General features: G+C 39.0%; 1 protein-coding gene across 3 annotated transcripts in view; it reads right to left on the bottom strand.

Annotated features, from left to right (window-relative positions):
* MYH10 (myosin heavy chain 10) overlaps positions 1 to 24,099 on the bottom strand; it is a 152,081-nt gene that overhangs the window by 51,747 nt on the left and 76,235 nt on the right. For all 3 annotated transcript variants that reach the window (XM_004375992.2, XM_023731074.1, XM_023731075.1), the window contains 9 exons: positions 21,599 to 21,662; positions 19,597 to 19,695; positions 17,045 to 17,188; positions 16,706 to 16,801; positions 10,676 to 10,794; positions 9,786 to 9,938; positions 6,535 to 6,708; positions 2,381 to 2,554; positions 2,050 to 2,164 (listed from right to left, as the gene is read on the bottom strand). In XM_004375992.2, the coding sequence (XP_004376049.1) occupies positions 2,050 to 2,164; positions 2,381 to 2,554; positions 6,535 to 6,708; positions 9,786 to 9,938; positions 10,676 to 10,794; positions 16,706 to 16,801; positions 17,045 to 17,188; positions 19,597 to 19,695; positions 21,599 to 21,662 (1,138 nt within the window). The remainder of the gene's footprint in view (positions 1 to 2,049; positions 2,165 to 2,380; positions 2,555 to 6,534; positions 6,709 to 9,785; positions 9,939 to 10,675; positions 10,795 to 16,705; positions 16,802 to 17,044; positions 17,189 to 19,596; positions 19,696 to 21,598; positions 21,663 to 24,099) is intronic.

Genomic DNA, 24,099 nt, shown 5'->3' with positions numbered 1-24,099 from the left:
ACAAAGCTTTGGTGGCTTTGCGCTATTTTATCCAATGACGTCTGAATTCCACTTGAGACTGGCAATCAGGATTCTCCACAGTCTGATCTTAACCTATTACCTCAGTCTTAATCTATTACCTCAGACTCACTTCCTACTCGCCCTCCCTTTTTGCCCAGCCCTACTCTGAAGCCAAAATGGAACACTCACCCTTAGCTGAATACTTGCTGTGGTTTTCCACTTCCATAATGGGATCATTCTTACCTTTCCCTCCCTCACGCCAACTTCACTTATAAAAATACTACCCTCCCTAGTTAACGCATGTAAACCTACACACCTAAATGTTAAACACTTATAAATTAGTGCTTAAAACACTGCCCGGCACTTAGTTAGTGCTCAGTAAAGGTTAGATTCCATTATTTATACAACAAATCCTTCCAGGACGAGAAAAAAATGCCTCCTTCTTCATAGCAATCTACCTTAGCACCCAGGAAAAGCCCCTTCCTGTAAACTCATTTTGTTCCGTTCACACAGCATTTACCACGTATGCCACATATCTCACTCCCTTTCCTGTACTCTTTAAGATCTTAAAAATGTCCCAGAAGGAGAGGGCTGAGTATTGCATAGAGCCCAATACAGTCTTAATGGAATTAATTCCCCAAAGAATGCAAATACTCATTATTGCCTATATTACTCCTTCCTCCTCCATCCGCATTTCCAACTCACCAGCACTGGCCTTTCCAGCACTGTGGACCCTGTGATAACCAGAGTTCGGTCCTTTTCAGCTCTAGTTCCAGTTTCTCATACCCTACTCTAAACGTTTCCTAGCTACTGGGTTAGGGGTACCTCATCTATTATAGCACGACACTGCAAAGTCCACACTAGGTTCCTCTTCTCAGTCCTCAGGCCCCGTCCATCGACTTACTAGATTGTTGGAAGTAGCACAGTGTGCACTCAGTAGCCAGCTGAAGATTTTCACTGAAAGGTACAAAGACTAGGAGCTTCCGTTTTACTTGGTGGAAATCTGATCTTTTTGACGAGTCTCCCTCAGGCCCACAATCTCTTCCCAGGACACATGCATGTAGCCCACCCCCAAGGCACCCTAACATTTACTTCATCGGAAGAAATCATCATTCTTGAGCAAATTTCTTTTATATGGTGATCTCTGCCCCTACTCACTTTCTCTGTTCTTTCTTCTTTCTTTTTGCTCCAACCACCCTAACCTCCTGCTTTTCTGCTTTGTGTGTTTCCTCCCCTCTCCTGAGAAGACAGCTAGATTACAAGATCTGGAGATGCTCGAGAAGAAGCAGAAAAGAGCCAGGCTGCCCTAAGAGGACTGGCATCAGTCACGGCCTGAGCAGGGGCAGATCCAGGGCTGAGGTCTCGCATGGCATACGCCCAGTGAAGAGATGATACAGAACCCGGATGGAAGACAGCTGGGAGAGCTGAGTTCTAAAAGAAGATACTGGTTCCCACTATGCATAAAGACACATAGAACTTCTGTTTTTCTGGTACTAGCAAAACTTTCTAATCTAAGATAAAGTCATCAAATCTTCACTGGTGTTCAAGTAAATAAATGAACTATGAGGACTGACAGAAGTAAAAGTAACTGCTGTGTATGCAGGGTATTTGAGAGAGTTTATTCACCAGCCATTGTGTCTGTGTATGTGTGCTCACAGAGGGCCGAGCACTGCTTGAGGATGCAGCTTAGTGAGAAAATGCACGTCTACAGGGCTCTCCGTTTTTGTGTCCCCAGGCCCTTGGGTTATAGCTGAATTGGGACTGGGGTGGCCTGAGGCATATGGGCAGTTCTTTATGGCTCTAGGCCTAGAACGTTCCCCTCTCCCCGCAGCATCTGACCAAGAGGGGCAAATGTCTTGTTATCCATTTCTTAACCTAAGTATTCTTAAAATGGATAAACTCCAATATAACGGCAGCCCTGCTCTAGGGAGAGAGAGAGTTTTAAAATAAAATGTATATACATGTACATACATATAAAAGAACCATACATAAACTTTAATTGTAAAAGACTCCAGCTGAGTTTAATTATAAACATAAGCACATTCTTACCATCTTTCCAAAGCTCTGCCACAAATCTGTCTGAGGACTGGTGCAAAAGGGTGGCCACGTTGTCATTCAGAGGGTCCATGTTCTTCATCAGCCACTCGTCTGCCTTGTAGTCCACCTACACCAGACCAACGCCAAAAGTGGTGCAATGCGGAAACAAATAACAAAAAACATTTGAAGTTTTAACCAAAAACTTTCATAGACCAATCCAAAAAGTAGTCTGTCTCAAAGGCAATATTTAAGTATTTATAAACCTCTGTTACACCTTCATAAAATACAATAACACTTCAAACACCACAATTTTAACCCAGTTATTTAACACAAGGGCTCTTACCTTCCCTGCATAATGTATAATGCAAAAATCGGCTTTGTCTTTCAGTTGCCGAGGTTTCTGAAACTTGGAGTGGGAACCTTGCTCTTGAACCAGTTTTTCAACAAAGGTTTTATCAGTGGCTTTAGGGAACCAGCACTCTTCATCCAAAAGGGCCAGCACACCAGGAGGGTTAGCCTGACAATGAGAGGCAAGATGAATGACATGGTTTGCAGGCCACTTTAAATACTAGAGACTTTTCCACTGAATTTGGCAGTTTAATGTCCAAAACAAATTGAGTTTTATGAAGATCCATGGAAAACAAATTACTAGGATAGAAGGTAATGCCCAAACTCTAACTAGTTTTATAATTCAAAGGCTGAGATCTCAAACTGCTAAGTAAGTACTGGTAAGAAAATGGATGAATAACATATCTCAAAAAGTCATGAATATGTAAAATGTAAGTAAACTAATTCCAAGTAGATGGCCCCAAAAACAGCAACACATAAAAGAAGGCAAAAAGAAATTGGGGGATGGAAGGGTGAAACTGAACATTTAAATTATATTCAATGATGGGCTGGATAACTTATAATTTTAAGTTTCTGTTTTAAGTGGTGATTAAATAAAAATTATCATTTCATATTTTGTGAAATATTTAAAACTATTATTAAATACAGTATATGGAAGATGATGGAAACAGTCATCAATCACTTCATATATATAGTTTAAAAATCATTTGAGAGGCTATTTTATGTTACTCCATTAGTTCACTAAGAAAAAGGCTAGATAAAACCACAGGTCCACAGAGGCAGAAAGGAGATTAGTGGTTCACAGGACTGGATGGGGTGGGGGGAAGGATGGGGACTGACTGCTAATGGGTATAGGGTTTCTTTTTGGGGTAATGAAAACATTCTGGAATTAGATAATGATGATGGTTGCACAACCCTGTGATTATACTGAAATTATACGCTGAATGCTATACTTCAAAAGGGTGAATTTTATGGTATGTGCATTATATCTCGATTTAAAAAATGTCTTTAAAAGCGCCTAGTTTGCCATTCTCTGGGAGCTCAAAAGTCAATGGGATGGTTTCCTTTTTGCAGGTAAGCAGGGTACACGTGAAAGCTTAAGGAAATATGTAAACAACGATGATTCGACTTGCTTCTGGGTCATTATTTATTACCATGCTGCAAATATGGCAAGACTGTGAGATGCAGGTGAACTTGTACCAATTCTAGGGCATACTCATGAAATCAGTTTTTTGATTTTTATATTTACTGGAGAAGAGCCAGCTATACACAAATACTGTTTAAAAAAATAATTAGAAATTATAATTAAACAAAAATGAAACAGTATAGCAATGTGGTCAGAGAAAGGTGATGGTCCAACAGAATGCCGGCAGGCAGAAGCCAGGAGAATCCTTCTGCAACGAGCCCCAGCACCGAGACCTTACTTGATGACTGTCTCCTCTGTGGCTGCTCCACCTAAAAGACTGGAAGGATCCAGAGCAGCTAAAAGAACACTACAGTCAAAGGCAACTAAGATGCGGTAATTCTAGATGAGCCAGGGTTCAGAGTGGCAGGTAGCTCAAGATACCCCATTCATCTGACAACTCTGAGAAATAAAGTTTCATATTAAGATAATGGAAACTTCCATCTTTCTACCATAAGTTTTACATTTTAAATCCCTTTTAATGAAAATATTACTTTCTGAAATAGGATCCCAAACCTACTTTAATCTTTTCTAAATGACTCTCTGACAGCATGATTATGAATAGCTATTATTATACTGTGTCTCCTTTTAATTTTTTCTACTTCATCCTTTAATGTCAAGATGTTACTACTCTCTTTTTAACTGGGTATTTCTAAAGAACAACAGGTTTGGGAGACTGTTTCTATATAGTGAGTGGTCAGAGACAATATCAAGGTATTGTAAAACGCTTTCTGAGCTCAGAGGCTCACCTACTACCACTCCCCACCCCCAAGTTGGGAGGCAGCTGGGTTGTTTTCAAGAGAAGCAGTGAGACAGGCTATGGGACAGGCAGGGTGCCACTGCAGTGTATTTTCTTAGGTATTGTCCTTCTGGAAAATACCACCCTCACTCTCTATTTTGAAAGGAACATCAAGGGAATCATTATCCCTGCCATTCTACATGCAATAGTTAGGTTGCCTGTTATAATAAACTCTTACAGGGATTAAAAAATGTCCATCAGATTTTATGTTTCTATTAATAAATAGAATAAAACCAAACCAAAACCCGTTGCTGTCAAGTTGATCCCAACTCATGATGACCCCATGTGTTACAGAGTAGAACTGAGCTCCATAGGGTCTTCTTGGCTACAGTCTTTATGGAAGCAGATCGCCAGGCCTTTCTTTCAGGGCACTGCTTGGTAGGTTGGAACCACCAACTTTTCGGTTAGTATTTGAGCACTCAAACAACAAATCATATAGTCATCAACAGTATTAATATTAAATATTTCTATTCCCTTACTTATGTAAATTCCCAAACAATTTTTGGTGGTGGGGCAAGAGGGAACAAACACCAAGGAAATGTATTCATGTGTTTGCATGAAAGTTAACTGGAAGTTACTACTAGTATGCCTTGAAGCCAAAGCCCAAGCCCGTTGCCGCTGAGTCGATTCCAACTCATAGCAACCCTATAGGACACAGTAGAACTGCCCCACAGAGTTTCTAAACAGCGGCTGGTAGATTTGAACTGCTGACCTTTTGGTTAGCAGCCAAACACTTAACCACTGCACCACCAGGGCCCCAGTATGCCCTGAAGTACCTTCTAAATCCAGGTATAAGGTGCACAGAAGCAAATCTCCTCTCAACCACAGGTAATGTGAGATTTCTGCTCTAAACAAGCAGCTGCAGCGACTTTAAAAGTAGAACGATCTATGTACGAGCCAAACGAAGATTCTCTGTTACTTTCCTCCACCTTAAATTTCTCGTGTGCTAGAACCGCATCTCTAATGGGGTGGGCGTCTTCTAGGTTTTCTCCTCTTCCCAATTTCCCACTCCCTTCTGACTGCACGCACTGTGACACCCAGTACCTTCAGACAGAAGATGTCTAACACCTTTCAAATGTGTGGAACACAGGTGGGAACCACAGCCTGAGTGGCAAAAAAACTAACCACTTCAAAGCCTAGTGGGCCTCATAGGAGAGACGTGAGTTGTTGTTGAAACATACCTACTTAACTAGCATTAGACCATTATGTAAATTCAAGATATCAATGCTTAACAATGCTTTGGTTTTTCTTACATTTTGGCAGATAGCAAAATAAAATAAGCAAAGCTAATACTTGTTGAGCGAAGGCTAACTGCCAAGGGAATACATAGCCAAATCATCAATATTTGTTTGAGATCATATGTGGAGTTTCATTAAGTGAATGAGTTATACCAAAAAAATCAGCTGCTGTTGAGTTGATTCTGAATCATGGCCACCCCCTGTGTGCCAGAGTAGAACTATGTTCCAGAGGGTTTTCAGTGGCTGTGATCTTTTGGAAGTAGGTCCTCAGGCCTTTCTTCCAGGCACCTCTGGATGGATTCAAACTACCAACCTTCTGGTTAGCAGCTGAGCACTTAACCATTTGTGCCACCCAGGGACTCCTGGGTGAGTTGTACACAGTTCTATATGTTTCCACTTAACATTAAACCAACAAGAAATTAATCTTGGATGCTTTATAAGATAACAACTGAAACTGCAAATTAAAAAAAAATGTCAAAATAAAAACACGTTCGTACTTATAAGGATAAGCTTTAGCTATTTAAAAATCGATTTACATGAAATATGTTATTCTTGGCTAAATGAAATGTCCTCATATGGCCTAGGAAACATGTCAGATGGAGTTCAAACCCTATGACAGGTGCTGGGGGTGATGGTACACGCAGCCAACACTAACAAGAGCCAGAACCAGAGTCTATGGTTCAGTGCACTCACGCGTGCCGGTACAGAAACACAACTGGAAGAAAGGAGAGCTAAACACGAGTCTTAGTGGAATGCTCCCTCCTTTCCAAATAGGTATTTTATCAGAGCATCACCTTCCTAGAAAATTTAGATTAGAAAATTATGTTAACACTGACTAGACAAGATTATTTCTGTCTCGGATTATGCCAAGAAACAACTTCAAGGCACAGAGCAGGAACTGAAGCCAGATATCAAGCGAATGTTCTTACGGGTCTCTCTATCAAGTCAATGCAGGGCTGCAGATCTAATCCAAAATCAATGAAGTTCCACTCAATGCCTTCCCGCTGGTATTCCTCCTGCTCCAGGATAAACATGGTGTGGTTGAACAGCTGCTGCAGTTTCTCATTGGTGTAGTTGATGCAAAGTTGTTCAAAGGAGTTCAGCTATAAGAGGTTGAGTCATTTTCCAAACATGGTGGGGGGAGAGGGAGGCGAGGAGGAAAAATTAGTCATCTCGTTATCAAAAAAGTTCATTAAAAATTATTAATCACACTACATTATTGATTTTATCTAATGATAGTGACTAAACCAAGGATCAGAGTCTCTCTCTGTCTCCTACACACCCACACACAGAGGGTCACCCTCTTACACACACCCTTACATACACACACACACAGGGTCAGAGCCTCTCACACACATACACAGAGTCTCTCTTACACACACTCACCCCGGAAGCTTTTTTTTAAAGGTAAAGAGAAAGAATACATGGCCACATCATGTTACTGACCTGCTAAAGTGAGAAAATAATAAACTTATGTTAACTGAATAATCTACAAATAAAACAGTATTCAGTTCTTAATAGTGAACGGTTAAGGAGTAGAAATGAGGAATAAATAAGACAAAAAGAGAAAAAGACGAAGAAAAGAAAAACACAGAGGCCTATTAGGCCGGAGTCAGGTGAGGCAGGGGCACTGGAGAGCAGGGCAAGGGTGGCCCCGAGACTTCGCAGGCTCTGGAGACCAGCTGTGGGATATATCCTACTCTTTCCTCAGGCCGAGGGCTCCACTGAGTTAGGAAAATAATAGTCTTTACTTGCTGTTGAGAGCTGAGCCCACCTGACACACAGCCTGTGTTTGATTAAGCATGAGGTTCCTGGCTGCTTTTCTATGCTTCTCTTACCAATTTTTGACCTTTGCCAATATCTCCTGAAGTGAACTTGAGCATCTTTTCATACGTTATAGCCATTTCTGTGAACTCCGCCCATTTCTCTATTGTGTTGTTGATCGGATGCAAGGATGGATGGGTGAATTAACAGGTATAATTTTCTTAAAGCAATCATCAATATACTACAGGTATTCAACTCCTTTTCAGCCTCCATGCTGTTCATGTGAATAGCACATGCCCACAAATAGCCTCTTTCATTATAGAGTTATTTTCAGTTAGGGAGGGTTTAATCAATCTTCAAGGAAGAGATTTATAGTTCAAAAAAGCCACTCTAATCTCCCATACCCCCATGGAGATGTCATACTCACTATTTTAAACTGAGGTCACGCTAGGAGGGCAGGGGCAGTGTTTACCCTTCTCGACATTTCAAGTGAGAACCCGTTGCTGTCGAGTCGATTCCAACTCATAGCAACCCCACAGGACAGAGCAGAATTGCCCCCATAGAGTTTCCAAGCCTGTAAATGTTTACAGAAGCAGACTGCCACGTCTTTCTGCTGCAGAGCAGCTGGTGAATTCAAACTGCCGACCTTTAGGTTGGCAGCTGAGCGCTTAACCACTGCACCACTAGGGCTCCTAACCAACCTCCTACTAATGGATACTTAGGCTTTACCCATGATACATAATGTTCACTATAAGCAAAATTCTATAGCTTTACAATGTTTTAGTATCTTCTAATATCCTCATTTCTTTTTCAGAATTTTACTGTATTTTTTATTGATTTATTTTTCAATTTAATTTTAGAATAAGGTTGCCGAATTCTCCCTCTTAAAATTTCCATTGTTGTTTGCCATCGAGGTGATTCCGACTCATGAAGACCCCATGTGTTGAGGGTCGAACTGTGCTCTGCAGGGTTTTCAAGGCTGTGCTCTTTTGGAAGTAGATCATCAGGACTGTCTTCCAAGTTGCCTCTGGGTGGGTTTGAACCACCAACTTTCTCACTAGTGGAGCACTTAACTAGCCACCCAGGAACAACCAAATTTTCTGTTACAGGTTTTAAACAACTATGTTTGAGTTATAGATTAATTTTGGGAAGGGTATTAAATTTTCCCATCCAAGAACAAAAGCGTGTGTCCTTCCATTCGCTCAACTCTTGTTCTTCTCAGTAGCACTTTAAACTTGTCTTCACCTAAATCTTGCCCTTTTTTCCCCTAAATTTATCCCTAGGTATTTGATCTGTTTTTACTGCAGTTGGAAGTGAGGTCTTTTCTTTCATTATATCTTCTGGTTGCTCATATATAGGAAGGCAATAGATTTAAAAAAAATGCAATTTATACCCAGTCACCTTTCATGATTTCTCAAGTTATTTACAAATCAATTATATTTTAAAGCAATCTCTTATGGTGGGGGTGGCAGCTCAGTGGATGGAAATGCTTATACCAGTAACAGTTCAGATTTTATGAGGAGAGACTTATAATTTTAAAGGGGTTCACTTTAAAACAAGACAGTTTAATACCCGATAGCGGCCAAAGTAGCATGCTGATCTCAGGAGATACTGAATTTGGTATTTATGCCTTATGATATAGTCAGTCTATCAAAGGACAGATAAAGATACATTTTTACAAGACCAAAGTTTTATAAACTTTTTTGCAAAACCACAGCAAGTATGTGACCATAAACCTTTGCTGTGATTTGTATTGGTGGTGAATCTAGTCAAATCAACAATAAAACATATTAAAATGCATCATCAACTCCTGTTGGTTATGTCTTCAGAATACAGATCACTATCTTTCCACATTTCTCCACCTCACACTGTTACCCACCCCCCACCCCCCCACTCTCCAGCCCAGCCATCATCATTTTGCCCCTGGTCTACTACAATGGCCTCCTCAGTGGTCTCCCACGCTGCTTTTGCCCCATTACACTCCACATTTCAACTTCTCTCCCTTTGGACAGCCATCTCTAGTGACACTGGCTTTCTAGCACCTTCTAACACGCACAGGACTACTGGGCTTGTTCTCTCTATGCCAGTAAAGCTTACCGGAGTCGGCCGCTTCTCATACCTCAAGCATGCCTAGCTGACAGCCCTGCAGAGAGCCCTCCACAAACAGGCTGTCCCCCCAGCTCTTTTTATCACAGCATCTCATTTATTTCCTCCAGTTCACAAAGCTGTGAATTTAGTAGTTAATTGTTGCTTGACAAGAACCGTCCCTCTCTTGCTTACACTATATTCCTGGTGCCTAGCACTGTACCTGGTACACAGTGAGCTTTAATTAAAATGCGTGAAAAGTATAAACAGAAGGAAGAAGAAAGGAAAGGGGAGAGAGAGAGGGAATGAGAGAGAATAAGGAAATGGATACCTCAAAAATTTCAAATCCAGCAATATCCAGGATTCCAATGAAAGATGCTCCCTGGCGTTTGGTCCTGTCTAGAGCTTTATTAATACGGTGAACAAGCCAGCGAAAGAGCCGCTCATAGGTAGCTTTTGCCAGTGCTTCTACTGCAAAATCTGCCTATAATTGGACAACATCAACCTTTTATTCTGGATACAATCTCAATAAAGCATTAACAGCTGTCATATGGAGTTTACTATTATATAGTACTCAAAAAGCCCGAAATAACACTTATTGCTCAATCATGTCTCAATTTTACATATCAACACAGGGTATTAATAGTACAATTAAATGAAATCGGGGATAATCAGTTTAGGAGGTGGGTAAAAATGCTCAGTAAAAACAGACTCCTCTCAGGCCCCTGGGGTTCTGTGAAGCGTATCTGCCTAGAGTGAACTTAGTCAGCCCACACTTCCTCACAGAAGAATCACTTTCCAACTTGCTTGGTCAAAGCTATCGATGTGTTTTTAAAGTAGTAGCACAATACTTGGGTAACTAAGGTTCCAATACTCTTGTCGCTGCCCCAGCCACCACAGGGACAAAGCACAGTGCCTCCCTCTACTGGACTGGCTCCTAAGGTACAGAGATCTGTCCTACTGGATTATCCATCTACCTAGGGAAAACTGGAGAAGGTATTTCAAATAGACTTTTCATTATTTAAATTATAAATTTAAATCTTTTAACATTTTTCTGAAAAAGAAAAAGTAAATATACTGGAGAAAATATATTCAATTAGTACCAAGAAACATCTACATAATAAACTTTTTATTGATTCAAGTTTCTTAAATGACAATCAGAAGGTCAAGTGACCATGACTTATCATTAAAACAAATCGGTAATAACAACACCAAACTTACTTGTTCTTTGGTCTGGGCTTTCTGTACGTAGTCTCGGCCGACCTTGATCCGGGGGGTGAGTATAGCCCGAGTGAATTCCATCACGTTCATCCCAAGAAGATGGCAAAGTTTCTGGGCAACTGAAGTTTAAAAGTCTGTTAGTCTCTTAAACATCAGACTTCTACTTATGCATCTACTGATAATATGCTCAACAGACACTTTCAAAAACTTTAGTAATCATTAAATTGTATTAAGAAATAAACCAAATAAATGTCTTCCAAGTCAGACAAGTTTTAGGTCTGATGAAAAATACCTTTACTCTTTCAAATAAGACATTCATCCTTAGATGAGAGGAGATGGTTAGTTGGCATTTACTTATTCTGGAGAGATTAATGCAAATCATTGAGTCTTAGAACCCAAGGATAATGCGCAGAATGAGAAAAATGATGTTTAAAATTGTTTAAATTATAAAATGAGTTCCCAAAACATCTTGGAACATGCATGGATGAACCTGGAGGACATTATGTTGAGCAAAATAAGTCAATCACAAAGAAACAAATATTGTGTGCTTTTCCCTTTTATGAAATGACATGAACAGACAAATATACAGAAACTAAAGTTCATTAGTGGTTACCAGGGACTGGGGGGTAGGGGATTCAGTCTCCAGAGAGTAGACACTTGTTATTTTGGGGGATGGGAAAGGTAACACCAAACGAGGGTAAAGTGTGCACACAGCTTAACGGAAGTAAACGATGTCACTAAAATGTACACAAGAAAAAGGGCCTTTTGGTAACTGTTATGGCATACATAATTTTGAAATAATAGCAACAACAACCAAAAATATGTGTGAGTACATATGTATGTAGACATATATATTTACAGGTATGTATATGTGAGTACATATGTGTGTATATAGAGGTATATGCAGGTTGTTGTTGATAGGTGCTGTCCATTCAGTTCGGACTCATAGTGACCCCATGTACAAGAGAATGAAACCCTGCCTGGTCCTGCGTCACCCTCACAATCGTTATGTTTGAACCCATTGTTGCAGCTACTGTGTTAGTCCATCTCGTTGAGAGTCTTCCTCTTTTTCGCTGATCCTCTACTTTACCAAGCATGATGTCCTTCTCCAGGGACTGACCCCTCCTGATAACATGTTCAAAGTATGTGAGACATAGTCTCGCCATCCTTACTTCTGAGGAGCATTCTGGTTGTACTTCTTTGAAGACAGATTCGTTCGTTCTTTTGGCAGGCTATGGTATATTCAATATTCTTCACCAACACCACAATTCAAAAGTGTCAATTCTTCTTTGGTCTTCCTTATTCATCATCCAGCTTTCGCATGCATATGAGGCGACTGAAAACACCATGGCTTGGGTTAGGCGCACCTTAGCCTTCAAGGTGACATCTCTGCTTTTTAACACTTTAAAGAGGTCTTTTGTAGCAGATTTGCCCAATGCAATGCGTCTTGATTTCCTAACTGCTGCTTCCATGGGTGTTGACTGTGAATCCAAGAAAAGAAGAAATCCTTAACAACTTCAACATTTTCTCCGTTTATCACGATGTTGCTGACTGTTCCAGTTGTGAGGATTTCTGTTTTCTTTATGTTGAGGTGTAATCCATACTGAAGTCTATGGTCTTTGATCTTCATCAGTAAGTGCTTCAAGTCCTCTTCACTTTCAGCAAGCAAGGTTGTGTCATCTGCATAATGCAGGTTGTTAATGAGTCTTCCTTCAATCCTGATGCCCCATCCTTCTTCATATACTGCAGCTTCTCTGATTATCTGCTCAGCATACAGATTGAATAGGTATGGTGAACGGACACAACCCTGACGTACACCTTTCCTGACTTTAAACCACTAAATATCTGTCTGAGGCATCCAAGGCTGCTCTAACACAAATACCACAAGTGAATGGCTTTAACAAAGAGAAGTTCATTCTCTCAAAGTCCAGTAGGCTACGAGTCCGAATTCAGGGCGTCAGCTCCAAGGGAACACTTTCTCCATCGGCTCTGGAGGAAGGTCCGTGCAATCAATCTTCCCTCAGTCTGGGAGCTTCTCTGCGTAGGAACCTCAGGTCCAAAGGACACACTCTGCTCCTGGCACTGCTTTCTAGGTGGTATGAGGTTCCCCTGTGTTTCTGCTCACTTCTCTCTTTTATATCTCAAAAGAGATTGGCTTAAGACACTATCCAATCTTGTATACCTCATCAGTGTAAGTGCTGCTAATCCATTTTATTAGATCATAGTGATTGAATTTATAACACATAAGGAAATCACATTAGATTACAAAATGGTACACAATTATACAATACTGGGAATCATGACTCAGCCAAGTTGACAGAATTTTTGGGTGACACAATTCAATCCATGACAGTATCTATCCCCTTGTTCTGTTTGAACGACTGTCTCTTGATCTAGGTACAGGTTCCTCATGAGCACAATTAAGTGTTGTGGAATTCCCATTCTTCACAATGTTCTCCATAATTTGTTATGACCCACACAGTCGAATGCCTCTGCATAGTCAATAAAACACAAGTAAACATCTTTATGGTATTCTCTGCTCTCAACCAGGATCCATCTGACATCAGCTATATGTATGTGTATATACATGTATGAGTGTACATGCACATATACTCATATATACAATAAAGCACATAGGAAGCACAATTAAGGATACTTCTTAGACATAACCAAACACCTCGAGGGATGATTGGTTTACTGGATTTGAACAATTAGGACCATAGTTTCATGGGACAACTCAGTTAATTGGCATAATATAGTTCATAAAATTTATGTGTCTGGGGTCTTAAAAGCTTGCAAGCAGCCATCTAAGACACAACTATTGGTCTCTCTTCATCCGGAAGAAAAGAGAAAGAAGGAAACCAAAGACTCAGAGAAGAAAGTAGTCTATAGGACTAATGCTCTACATGAACCACAGCCTCATCTACCCTGAAACCAGAAGAACTAGGTGGTGCCCGGCTACCACTACTGACTGCTCTGGTCAGGGCCACAATAGATGCGCCCTGATAGAATGGAAGAAAAATGTGGAGCAGAACCTCAAATTCCTACCAAAAACAACAACAACACAGACTTACTGGACCAGTTGAGACTAGAGGACTCCCTGAGACTATTGCCATGAGATACTCTTTAAACTTGGAACTGAAACTAGCCCGAGGTCACCTTTCGGCTAAATAACAGATTGGCTCACAAAATAAAGAATATCACCCCTGAGTACTGTGCTCCTTTAAAAAAATCACCTATACGAGCCCATCTATCAACGATTACTTTAAAACAAAGATGAGAATGTAAGGGGGCAGGGAAACTGAATTAATGGAAATGCAAAAACCAGAACAGAAATACTGAGAATGTTCACACATTGTGAAGAATGTAACCAATGTCACTGAACGATCTGTGTAGAAATTGCTGAATGGGAACCTAAACTGTTGTGTAAACCTTCACCGAAAACACAATAAAATATTATTTTAAAAAAAATTGTTTAAATCATCACATTACTAACGTAACTGGTCATGCTCATGTAATGATCCTAATAATATTATATTAGGTAGCAGAACCTAAAAGGTTTTTAAAAGATAATCATTTGATTACATGTCTACCATAAAGCACTGAATAAAGAGCTGCTAATTTTATGATTTGTTTGATTGGTTCTCATCAGCATCGGGCACCCACCTCACCAGAAGTTCACTGTCTAGTATCTTCAAGGTCCAACAGCAAGCATACATAATTAATATAATTAGATTTTGAGTAAGTGTTAAAATATCAATAAAAATTCTACGAGGGTAAGCACATTTTAAATTAAATTAGAAGTATGACCTACCCAAGTCTTATGACAAGGACCTGCATCCTACCACCCTGACCAGCTACTTACTGGCAACCTACCAGTGACCCTGAAAAGCTCCGCTAAGAGATAGAAAGTAATAATATGACTTAAAAAAAAGTCGAAATGCATAGGCCCACTTCAAGCCCTTATTTTGATCCTGACTCAAGCAATCTGACTGAAACATTTACAAATGAAATGGCTGGTATTTGCTTCCAAATAACCCAGAAAAGGGCAAATGGGAGGCAGCGTCAATGAAGTTTTAAAAGTTCATAATTGTTTAAACTAAGTGACGAGCACGGGGAAGTTCTTTATACTATTCTTTCCTCTCTTATATATATGTTTAAATTTCCCTGTAATTAAAAAGTAAAAACTTACAGACTGCAACATGAGCAAATGTGAAATGACTCTTAATAAAGGTAATAATTTGAGAAGAATTATCTATGAACAGCTGTAATTTTTTAAAAGCCTTTCACAGTTAAAAAACCAAAAACCAAACCCTTTGCCATCAAGCCAATTCCAACTCATAGCGACCCTATAGGACAGAGTAAAACTAACCCATAGGGTTTCCAAGGAGCACCTGGTGGATTCAAACTCCCGACCCTTTGGTTAACAAAATTTACTTCCACTAGACAATGTAAGGAGCCCTGGTGGCACAATGGTTAAGTGCTCCACTGTTAACTGAAAGGTTGGTGGTTTGAACCCACCAGCCACTCCACGGGAGAAAACTGTGGCAGTCTGCTTCCGTAAAGATTACAGCCTTGGAAACCCTATGGGGCAGTTCTACTCTGTCATGTAGGGTCACTATGAGTCGGAATTGCCTCGACGGCAGTGGGTATTGACAATGTAATCAATAGGAATAATGAGGCAATGACACTGAAGTAATTTTAATTGATTTAAAACTGTTTAAAAACTGTTTCATAAGTGGAACTTAATGTAATTTACTAAGTACATAAATGATTGGAATACCTTCTCACTTTATGTTTCTCTTCCCCTTTTGGAACATTTTTCTTAAAAAGAAAAGACAAAAGAGGGGAGGAAACCCTCATTATCATGAGATGCCGATTTTCAGAGAAATTTTCAAATGCCATAGTCTATAAAAGCATATGAAAAAGTAACAAATTAAGGGCATTAAAAAAGAAGAAAACCAAAACCAACGATTGTAAGTTATGAGCCACAAAAAAAAAAAAAAATCAGAGCACACATCCTACTTTTAAAAGTAGGAACACACTCACCTGCCTTGTCTTTTAGAAGACTGCCCCAATCCTCTTTTACCCATTTTAAGATTTCAAAGTAAAGCACACTAATACATGTCCTGCTCTAAGGCTTGACTTGCCCAATTTTAAGTCTCATTTAACAGAATGAGAGCTACAGGGAGGAGGCAGGCCCATCTGTCAATCACACTACGCTGGCTGAATGGTACATGTCATGGTCCTGGCACATCAAAAGCTCTAAGGTGGGCAAAAGCTTGGTCAGGAAAGAGAGATTAAGACACGTCCTGAGAGGCACAGGTCCCTAAAACAGTTACACCAAATTAAGTTAACAAGCCTCAAACTGCTTACAAAAAGGAGTTTTCAAGGGCAGAGAACTCAAATCTATGCCAACTTTCAATGGCCATGGTGGACTGTGGGTGCTCGTGTGCATCAAGATAACTTATTCAGGTAATCGAGCATTCCAGGCAACAGAGCGATTCCTATTTTTTTGGTCTCCAGAGCATCAGAAGCAAACTGAGAGCTCACAAGATCTATAAACATTTTTTTGATTCAACTCTTGTTCCTGACTAGTTTACATTTCAACCCGTTTTCAACACATAAAAACTGTAAGATTTCATATTAAAATCCAGATTTCCATCTTTCCTTGAAAAATCAATTTTAATTAGCAACACTGGGTCTATATTCCTAGTGAAAATTGGCTAGAACTCAGCAGCTGCGGCTCCCCTTTCAGCTGAGCCATGTGGTCTCTGGGGCCCAAGTTCGCTCCAACTGCAACCACCTCCCCGATGCTGGGCTGAGTACCCATTGCCACTACACCTGGCCCGCTTCGCTTATTTACAGAATCAGCCTGGACCTTACATAGGCATGTGAAGTTGCCTCTCCACTAACGAGTCACTTGGGAAATGCCTTAGGAGGGCATTTATGCTTGTGTTGAAACATACGCATGGAGAACATAATAGCAAACCATCTAAACACAAACAAAACCAGTATCTATCAGCTCACCTGTATTTTCCGGCATGGAAGCTTGATCAGTATTCCTCTCCTTTTTGAAAGAAATATTTCCAAACTGCAGCACTGAAGACACTACTTTAAGCATTGCTTGATATTGATACAAAGAAAAAAACAAACATACTTCATCAGTACATAGCAGATATGTATCCTAATTTATTCTCTGCTATAAATTACCTACAGAAAGCTTTTTAGTAAGGCATGTCTCAGGATTTCATAAAATCAGAGGCAGTTCTTACTAGTTTCTCAACTGTTTTTGAGTTTAGGTTATCTACCCCAAATCTGTAAGTTTTATGAAAATGAGTATCAGAGTCTTAGAGAAATCACACATACACAGAATTTCTTCGTGAGAGAAGCCCATTATATGCATTGCTTCCATTGTCTCCTGAAAGTTATCCTTGTCTTGCTGTCCCGGAATAGGAATATAGCCATTGGAGAGAAATCTGTAGTTATTAAATCCCTCAAGAAGCAAATCGGCTAAAAGAAAATACAATGGGATAAAATTTAATAAACATTCATAAAACACACTCACGTGCAAACTGTACTGATATCACAGAACAACAGTGGTTCATAGCCAATCCATTACCACCAAACACTTTTTCTTACTTTATATTGTCATGGAAATACACAACCATATACAATTTTCCATTACCTATATCAATGAAGGAATATGATGATGCAAACAATGCAAAAAATCTCAACAAGAGTTTGGGGATGGTGGTTTGTACAATACTTATATTTGAAATTGTATCACTGGGAAGTAAATTCTCCAGATAACTGAACTTTATTGTTTTCAGATTGAAATATTTTAGTCATCTTCTTTGTACTGTACTTTAGATGAAGGTTTACAGAACAAACTAGTTTCTCATTAAACAGTTAGCACACATATTGTTTTATGACATTTGTTAACAACCCCATGACAAGTCAACACTCTCCCTTCTCGACCTTGGGTTCCCTTTTACCAGCTTTCCTGTTCCCTCCTGTCTTCTAGTCCTTGCTCCTGGGCTGGTGTGCCCCTTTAGACTCGTCTTGTTTTATGGGCCTGTCTAATCTTTGGGTGAAGGGTGAACCTCAGGAGTGACTTCATTACTAAGCTAAAAGGGTGTCCAGGGGCCATATTCTTGGGGTTTCTCTAATTTCTGTCAGGCCAGTAAGTCTGGTCTTTTTATTGTGAGTTAGAATTTTGTTCTACATTTTTCTCCAGCTCTGTCCAGGACCCTCTCTTGTGATCCTTGTCAGAGCACTCCGCAGTGGTAGCCGGGCACCATCTAGTTGGACTGGACTCAGTCTGGTGGAGGCTGTGGCAGTTGTGGTCCATTAGTCCTTTGGACTAATCTTTCCCTTGTATCTTTAGTTTTCTTCATTCTCCCTTGCTCCCAAAGCGGTGAGAGCAGTGGAGTGTCTTAGATGGCCGCTCAAAGGCTTTTAAGACCCCAGATGCTACTTACCAAAGTAGAATGCAGAACATTTTCTTTATAAACTATGTTATGCCAACTGAGCTAAATGTTCCCCAAGACCATGGTCCCCACAGCATTGACGGAAACGTTTAAAGCCATAGTCTACATTCCTATCTGAGCAGGTAGTTTATAGCAAACATGACTGGGTCAATAAGAAGACTACCATGGACATAAGATAAAAACACAGATGAGAAGGTGTACAGCATGGTACCAGCAAGTTCTAAGACCAATAAATGCCCTGAAACAATTCGTGGTTAATTTGCCTTTTAGAGTTATGTGCTACCTCTGTCCCGACAATATGATGATGGACATCATCACTGGCTCTGTGTATTTTAGGGGCCAATGAATAAAAGAGTACTTAACTTACTCTCTCAATAAATGTGCTCTTGAGAGCAGAAGGATGTTCTTAGGAGCGGCGAAATAGGGCTTGTAACATGCTTTCAGCTTTCTTTGTAACTGGCTCTTACTCTTCTGCAGAGAATTTCTGCCTATCACCCCATCACTCACCACCTATCTACATCACAGTACTTAACTTCTACTGAGTACTGCCTGCCTGTTTTCTTTTTCTATCTCCTTCTCTTAGCACTTTGACCATGTTTTCTTGATTTCTTACTACTGCAGAGTCATTGCCAGTCAGGAAGCCTGAGGGTTTTCTTCTCTTCAGCACCTCATATTGTATAATCTTGAATTTTTAATCTCTCATTGGCAGTTACTCTATTTATTTGGCTATTGCTTCCTTACGGTCTTTCTCTATTTCTGGTTTCAGTGCTTTCACACATGCCTGCAGTTAGCAAAAGCCTAGACTGCAGATGAGAAAAGTACTACTGGGTATGTGTCTTCTGTGATACCCAGATAGTAGATATACTAATTATATAGAAGCAGTACTGAATTTGAGACTCACAAGAAATTGGAAAGTTATGTTACCTTCTCCTCTCACTCATACGCTGATTAACATACTTTTGACCAGAGTTCTACTTTTTACCCTACCTAACCCTAAGTTTCTAGTCTTTATGATTTATGCCAAAAACAAACAAACACAACACCACAGACTCTTTCTAGTGGAAGTATCACACACACACACACACACAAACAAAAATATTTACTTAATTTTATTAAGTAAATTTTTTTTTCCTTAATTTTATATTTATAAATGTTGAGACAGAACTGGATAAAAATCCATCTTCATTTATCTTGTTATTTAAAAATTCACAAAAAGAAAAAAGTACAAAAGATAATATAACAACACTGATAGACCTGCCACTCAAAATAAAGTGCTTATTCCTTGACATGGAAGTTCATTCTCATGCTTTAACGAGTTAGAATTTTGGTCTGTATGTGTAAAATTACTGTTTCTCGAAACGTCTCTCTTAAAAAAATTTAAAAAGATATTCAAGTGCCTATAAAATAGTAAAAACCTGTGTGACTTACACTTTAGGTGTTCTCCTGCTCCAGACAACAACTGGTAAAAGATATGAAAAGTTCGCTCATCTTTTGCTTGACGAACAGCACGAGACTTTTCCAGAAGGTCTGAGCAAAGATGGTTAAGGATTAATAATTTAAAAAGTGGTCCTCTTGCAGCATTTACAAATTCAATTCATAAAACTTATTCTTTCTCTGATATATATCAATGAACCAATCTAAATGATTGCACTTTGTAAGTGGGGTGTGAGGGTGGGGGTGGGGGTGGGGATCTATGCACTGGACTGGAAGGGAACTTAAAGATTATTGGGTGCTTCCCCATTCTGCCTCAACCCCAACTTGGTGGATTTACATTTAAAGAACACAGCACTACAGTCGAACAGTCAGAAGCTATTAAAAATGAAGTACAGTTGCTTAAGGCAGGAGAAGCCTCATTATATCAGAATTATTATTAGAATTTTACAAATAAGAAAACCGAGGCACAAAGAAATCAAATATCTGAATCAAAATAACAGCTAGAAAGCGGTAGAGCCAGAAATAAACACTTAGTCCGACTCCAAAATGTAAGTGCTATGAGTCACCTTATGCTCAGCACCTCATTTAAATTTTCCAAATAATGCCATAATTAGTAGTCACCGACCTTTCCTTCACTGCTCGGGAGAACAACTGACTACCGTTAGGTAAATCAAGGACCTGCCGCCAGGACCTAGAGCTGTGCTGCCTACACTGGGCTTCCCCCACAGCAGCCGCTGAGTCTATAACCAGCTCCTAAGCCTGCACACATGACTGTCTATTATGGGCTCATATCTGACACCTGTTTTTGTCCATGGTATCTCGATACACACAAAGGGTCTCGGGGTAGACAGTCACACGGGGCGTTCACAGAACCTTGGTCTTACTGCTTTGGAAGATCACTGCCTCTTTTCAGGTAAGCCTTCCCTGGGGCCACCTAAGTGAATTAATTCTGTATGTGCCATATGCCCATATTTTAGATCAAACATATCCTCTACATTTGCAGAAAAACACATTGATATGGATGATGCTATAGCAGACCAATATAAAGGAATTTAAACTTTACATTCATTCCTCTGTCATTTTCAAATGTTTCTGGTGTTTTGTGGTTCTGAGCGTATTAAAGATATAAAATAATACAGTTCTGAATTTACAGGAAAATTCTGATCTATCCCTCACCTGAGTTGATTCACTTTTCTGAGAAATAAACACAATGTATATCATTCACTGGAGACCATTCTAACAAGTGTCTGAGAACTGTCATCTGAATCCCTTTCTCTTCGACATCCTATCATTCAGAATCATTTCTATTTTATTACCTCTCAGATCAAATTTATTTTACATATACGTACACATGGGGTCACCATTAGTCAAAATCAACCTGACAACAACAGGTTTGGGTTTTTTTGGTATCATTTCTTAAGACTATTTACGTATTTGACATTTCATATTTTCCTCTAGCTTTATTCTGCTTAAAAGTAACTGAAGCTACTTTAACTCTGTACTTTCATAAAGCTTATTTCAATGGGTGCAGGCCTATCCTAATAATATCCAAAGTAGATGGAAAAAATGGTAATGGGGCTAGCACCAGTACAGTATAATAGTATATAACAGTATAAGTGAAGAATATTTCAAAATAATAGTATTTATCTAGATGAGTGTTCCAGAGGCACATCCTCATCCCACCCAAACATTTTCTGGGGTCAATGTACAGGGTGATCCTCATCTCAGTGGAACTCTTCATTTGCCCAGCCACGTCAAAACACTATGACACAGTTTAAAAAAAACAAACAAACAAAATGCCGCTTCAGAGTTAATATTTAGTGGTTGAACACCTTTGAACAAGTCACACTATCTTTGGGCTTAAATTTTAGCATCTGGCTAGTGGGAGTGATATCACCTGTCACAGAGGGTTGCTGAGAGGATTTAGGACAATTAAATCTTCTTTATTTCGGATTATGCTATTATCATAATACACGCGCCTATCAATAAAGGATACATGTTTCAATGTTGGCCCCAACGATATAGCCAGTTACATCAAAGTTGATCCGAATAAACTTGCCCTGAAAATAAATTAAAAAGAGAAAATTAAAAATAAATAAGGACATAGAGGATCTAACCACTATTAATAAGATAATAAAACAATGTGCCTTGGCAGGTATCCATGAATTAGTTACAAAAATGGATGTTATACATGGCCTCAAATAAAAAGAAGGAAAAAAAAAGCCCCAATACATTTCAAAAAAGCAGCAGTAGGCTAGATTACATCCTGGACTGCACCGTAATAAAATCAGAAATTATTAACAGAAAATTAATGATATGCCAATCATTTAAAACTTTTAAAAAGCTCTTCTAAACAATCTGATATAACAGACTTGAACAGCTTTAAAGTAACACTACATTCAGCCCTATACTAACAGATTTAAAAATCTGAACATAAGATGATTTCCTAGGAAAACAGAAATCCATTCAAGAAAAAAAGGAAAAAAGTCAAACAGATTATAATCATTAAAAAAAAAAAATGAAGTAGAATTCTTTAAAAATGCTGAACTGCTCTTATGGAACAGTTTTACAAGTTTCTAAGAAATATTTAATTCCCTTACTATAGGAATTGTTTTAGGGAAAGAGAAAATAGTGATTATTTCATAATTCCTTATGTAAAGTTATCATAGCACTGATATACAAATTGCCAAAAACAGCACAAAAAGTAAAGGCAAAAATAAAAGCAACTATGATTATGTCTCACCATAAATGTAGATTAAAAAAAGGTCAAATAAAACACAGAATGGCCACACAACTTGAAGAATGTAATCGTATCACTGAACTGTACGTGTAGACATTGATGAATTATTGTATGTCCTGCTATGTATATTTTCAACAGCAATAACAAAAATAATTTATTAAAAAACAGATCACAGGCTTAGGTAGACTTAAATGTATGAACTACAAAACTTCTAAAAGAAAACAGAAGAAAATCTTCGTGACTTTAGGTTAGACAAAGACTTCTTAGAATGCAAAAAGCATGAATCATAAAAAAAAAGCTAACAAACTGGACTTCAACAAAATTTTAAAAATTCTGCTCTTCAAAAGACACTGTAAAGAAAACAAAAAGACAACCCACAAACTGAAATAAAATATTTACAAAACATGCACCTGATAAATGACTTGTATGCAGAATATATCAAAACTTTTACAACTTGATAACATAAACAACCCAATTTTGAAAAACTGGGTAAAGATATGATCAGATACTTCACCAAAGAAAATATGTGAGAGGTTTACAAGCACATGAAAAGATGCTCAATATCATCAGCCATTTGGGAAAAGCAAACTAAAAAGGGGACAATAAGACACCACTAGAATGGCTACAATTTAAGAAAAAAAGGCAAGTGAGGATGTGGAACAACTAGAGCTCTCAGACATTGCTGATGAGACTACAAAGGGGTACTTCTGGAAAGAGTCTGCCGACTTCTTAGAAAGTTCAGTGTGCACTCACCACTTGACCTAGCAATTCCACTCCTAAGGGTATACTCAAGTGGCAGCTCCTAATTTTGTTGAAGAAATTTAAGGCCTTCCTTTTTGCTCCGTAATCGCAAAATATTTTCATTTTTAGATTTGCAAACAGCAAATAGAATGATCAATCTAATGAATTTTTCTGTTTCTACATTATCTATTTCTTTTCCATAACTTTTGTATACATATCTGCCTTCAGCATTTGTCCACTTACAAACCATATCAGATAAATTTTGGAATACAAACATCAGACAAGATAAAAGAATGCTGTCACATGTCCTCTTAGTAAAGATGGTCCAGGTTCCTGTTGCACAATACTGAGTGAGGAAGTCCTTCCTATTGAGTGACTAACTGGATGCTAATGCCACAATTTCTTTTTGTCCTTAGGAATATCTTGTTTTTGAGTCTGAGAAAATTCTAGGCTATCACTATCTGAAGACTCAGTCTGAGATTCTGCTTACAGAATCAATTTCACCGTCATTGTTAGTCCACAGTGCTGCTATCTGTCTCTCTGCATTAATCTTCTGCTCTGTCTAATATTTGTGAAATGTTTTCCTCTGTTAATTTTCTTTTCTTTGCCATTATGGGCAGAAAATGAAAACTTCTGACTTTTCAACTATGTTCACTGAAAGCTAAAAGGAGACTACAAAGATGCTGTCTCAAGTCTTTCATACCTTCTTGAAACATAATGCAATACTTTGGGCAATACAATACTGTGGTGTCGTTTTAGGCAATTTCATTACTTTTTTAAAAAAATTTTTACTGTTGTAGTTTAAGTGAAAGCTTACAGTTCAAGTTAGTCTCTTATACAAAAGTTTATAATACATTGTTATGTGACCCTAATTGCTCTCCCTATACTGTGACAGCACACTCCTCCTTTCCACCTGATTTCTCAGGTCCATTCAACCAGCTCCTAACCCTCTCTGCCTTCTCATCTCACCTCCGGACAGAAGCTGCCCATTTAGTCTCATGTATCTACTTGAGCTA

The sequence above is a fragment of the Trichechus manatus genome, unplaced genomic scaffold (assembly GCF_000243295.1).
Source record: "Trichechus manatus latirostris isolate Lorelei unplaced genomic scaffold, TriManLat1.0 scaffold00040, whole genome shotgun sequence".
Taxonomy (NCBI): Eukaryota; Metazoa; Chordata; class Mammalia; order Sirenia; family Trichechidae; genus Trichechus; species Trichechus manatus.
The sequence above is the reverse complement of the archived record's forward strand: the minus strand, read 5'-3'. Positions and strand labels throughout refer to the sequence as shown.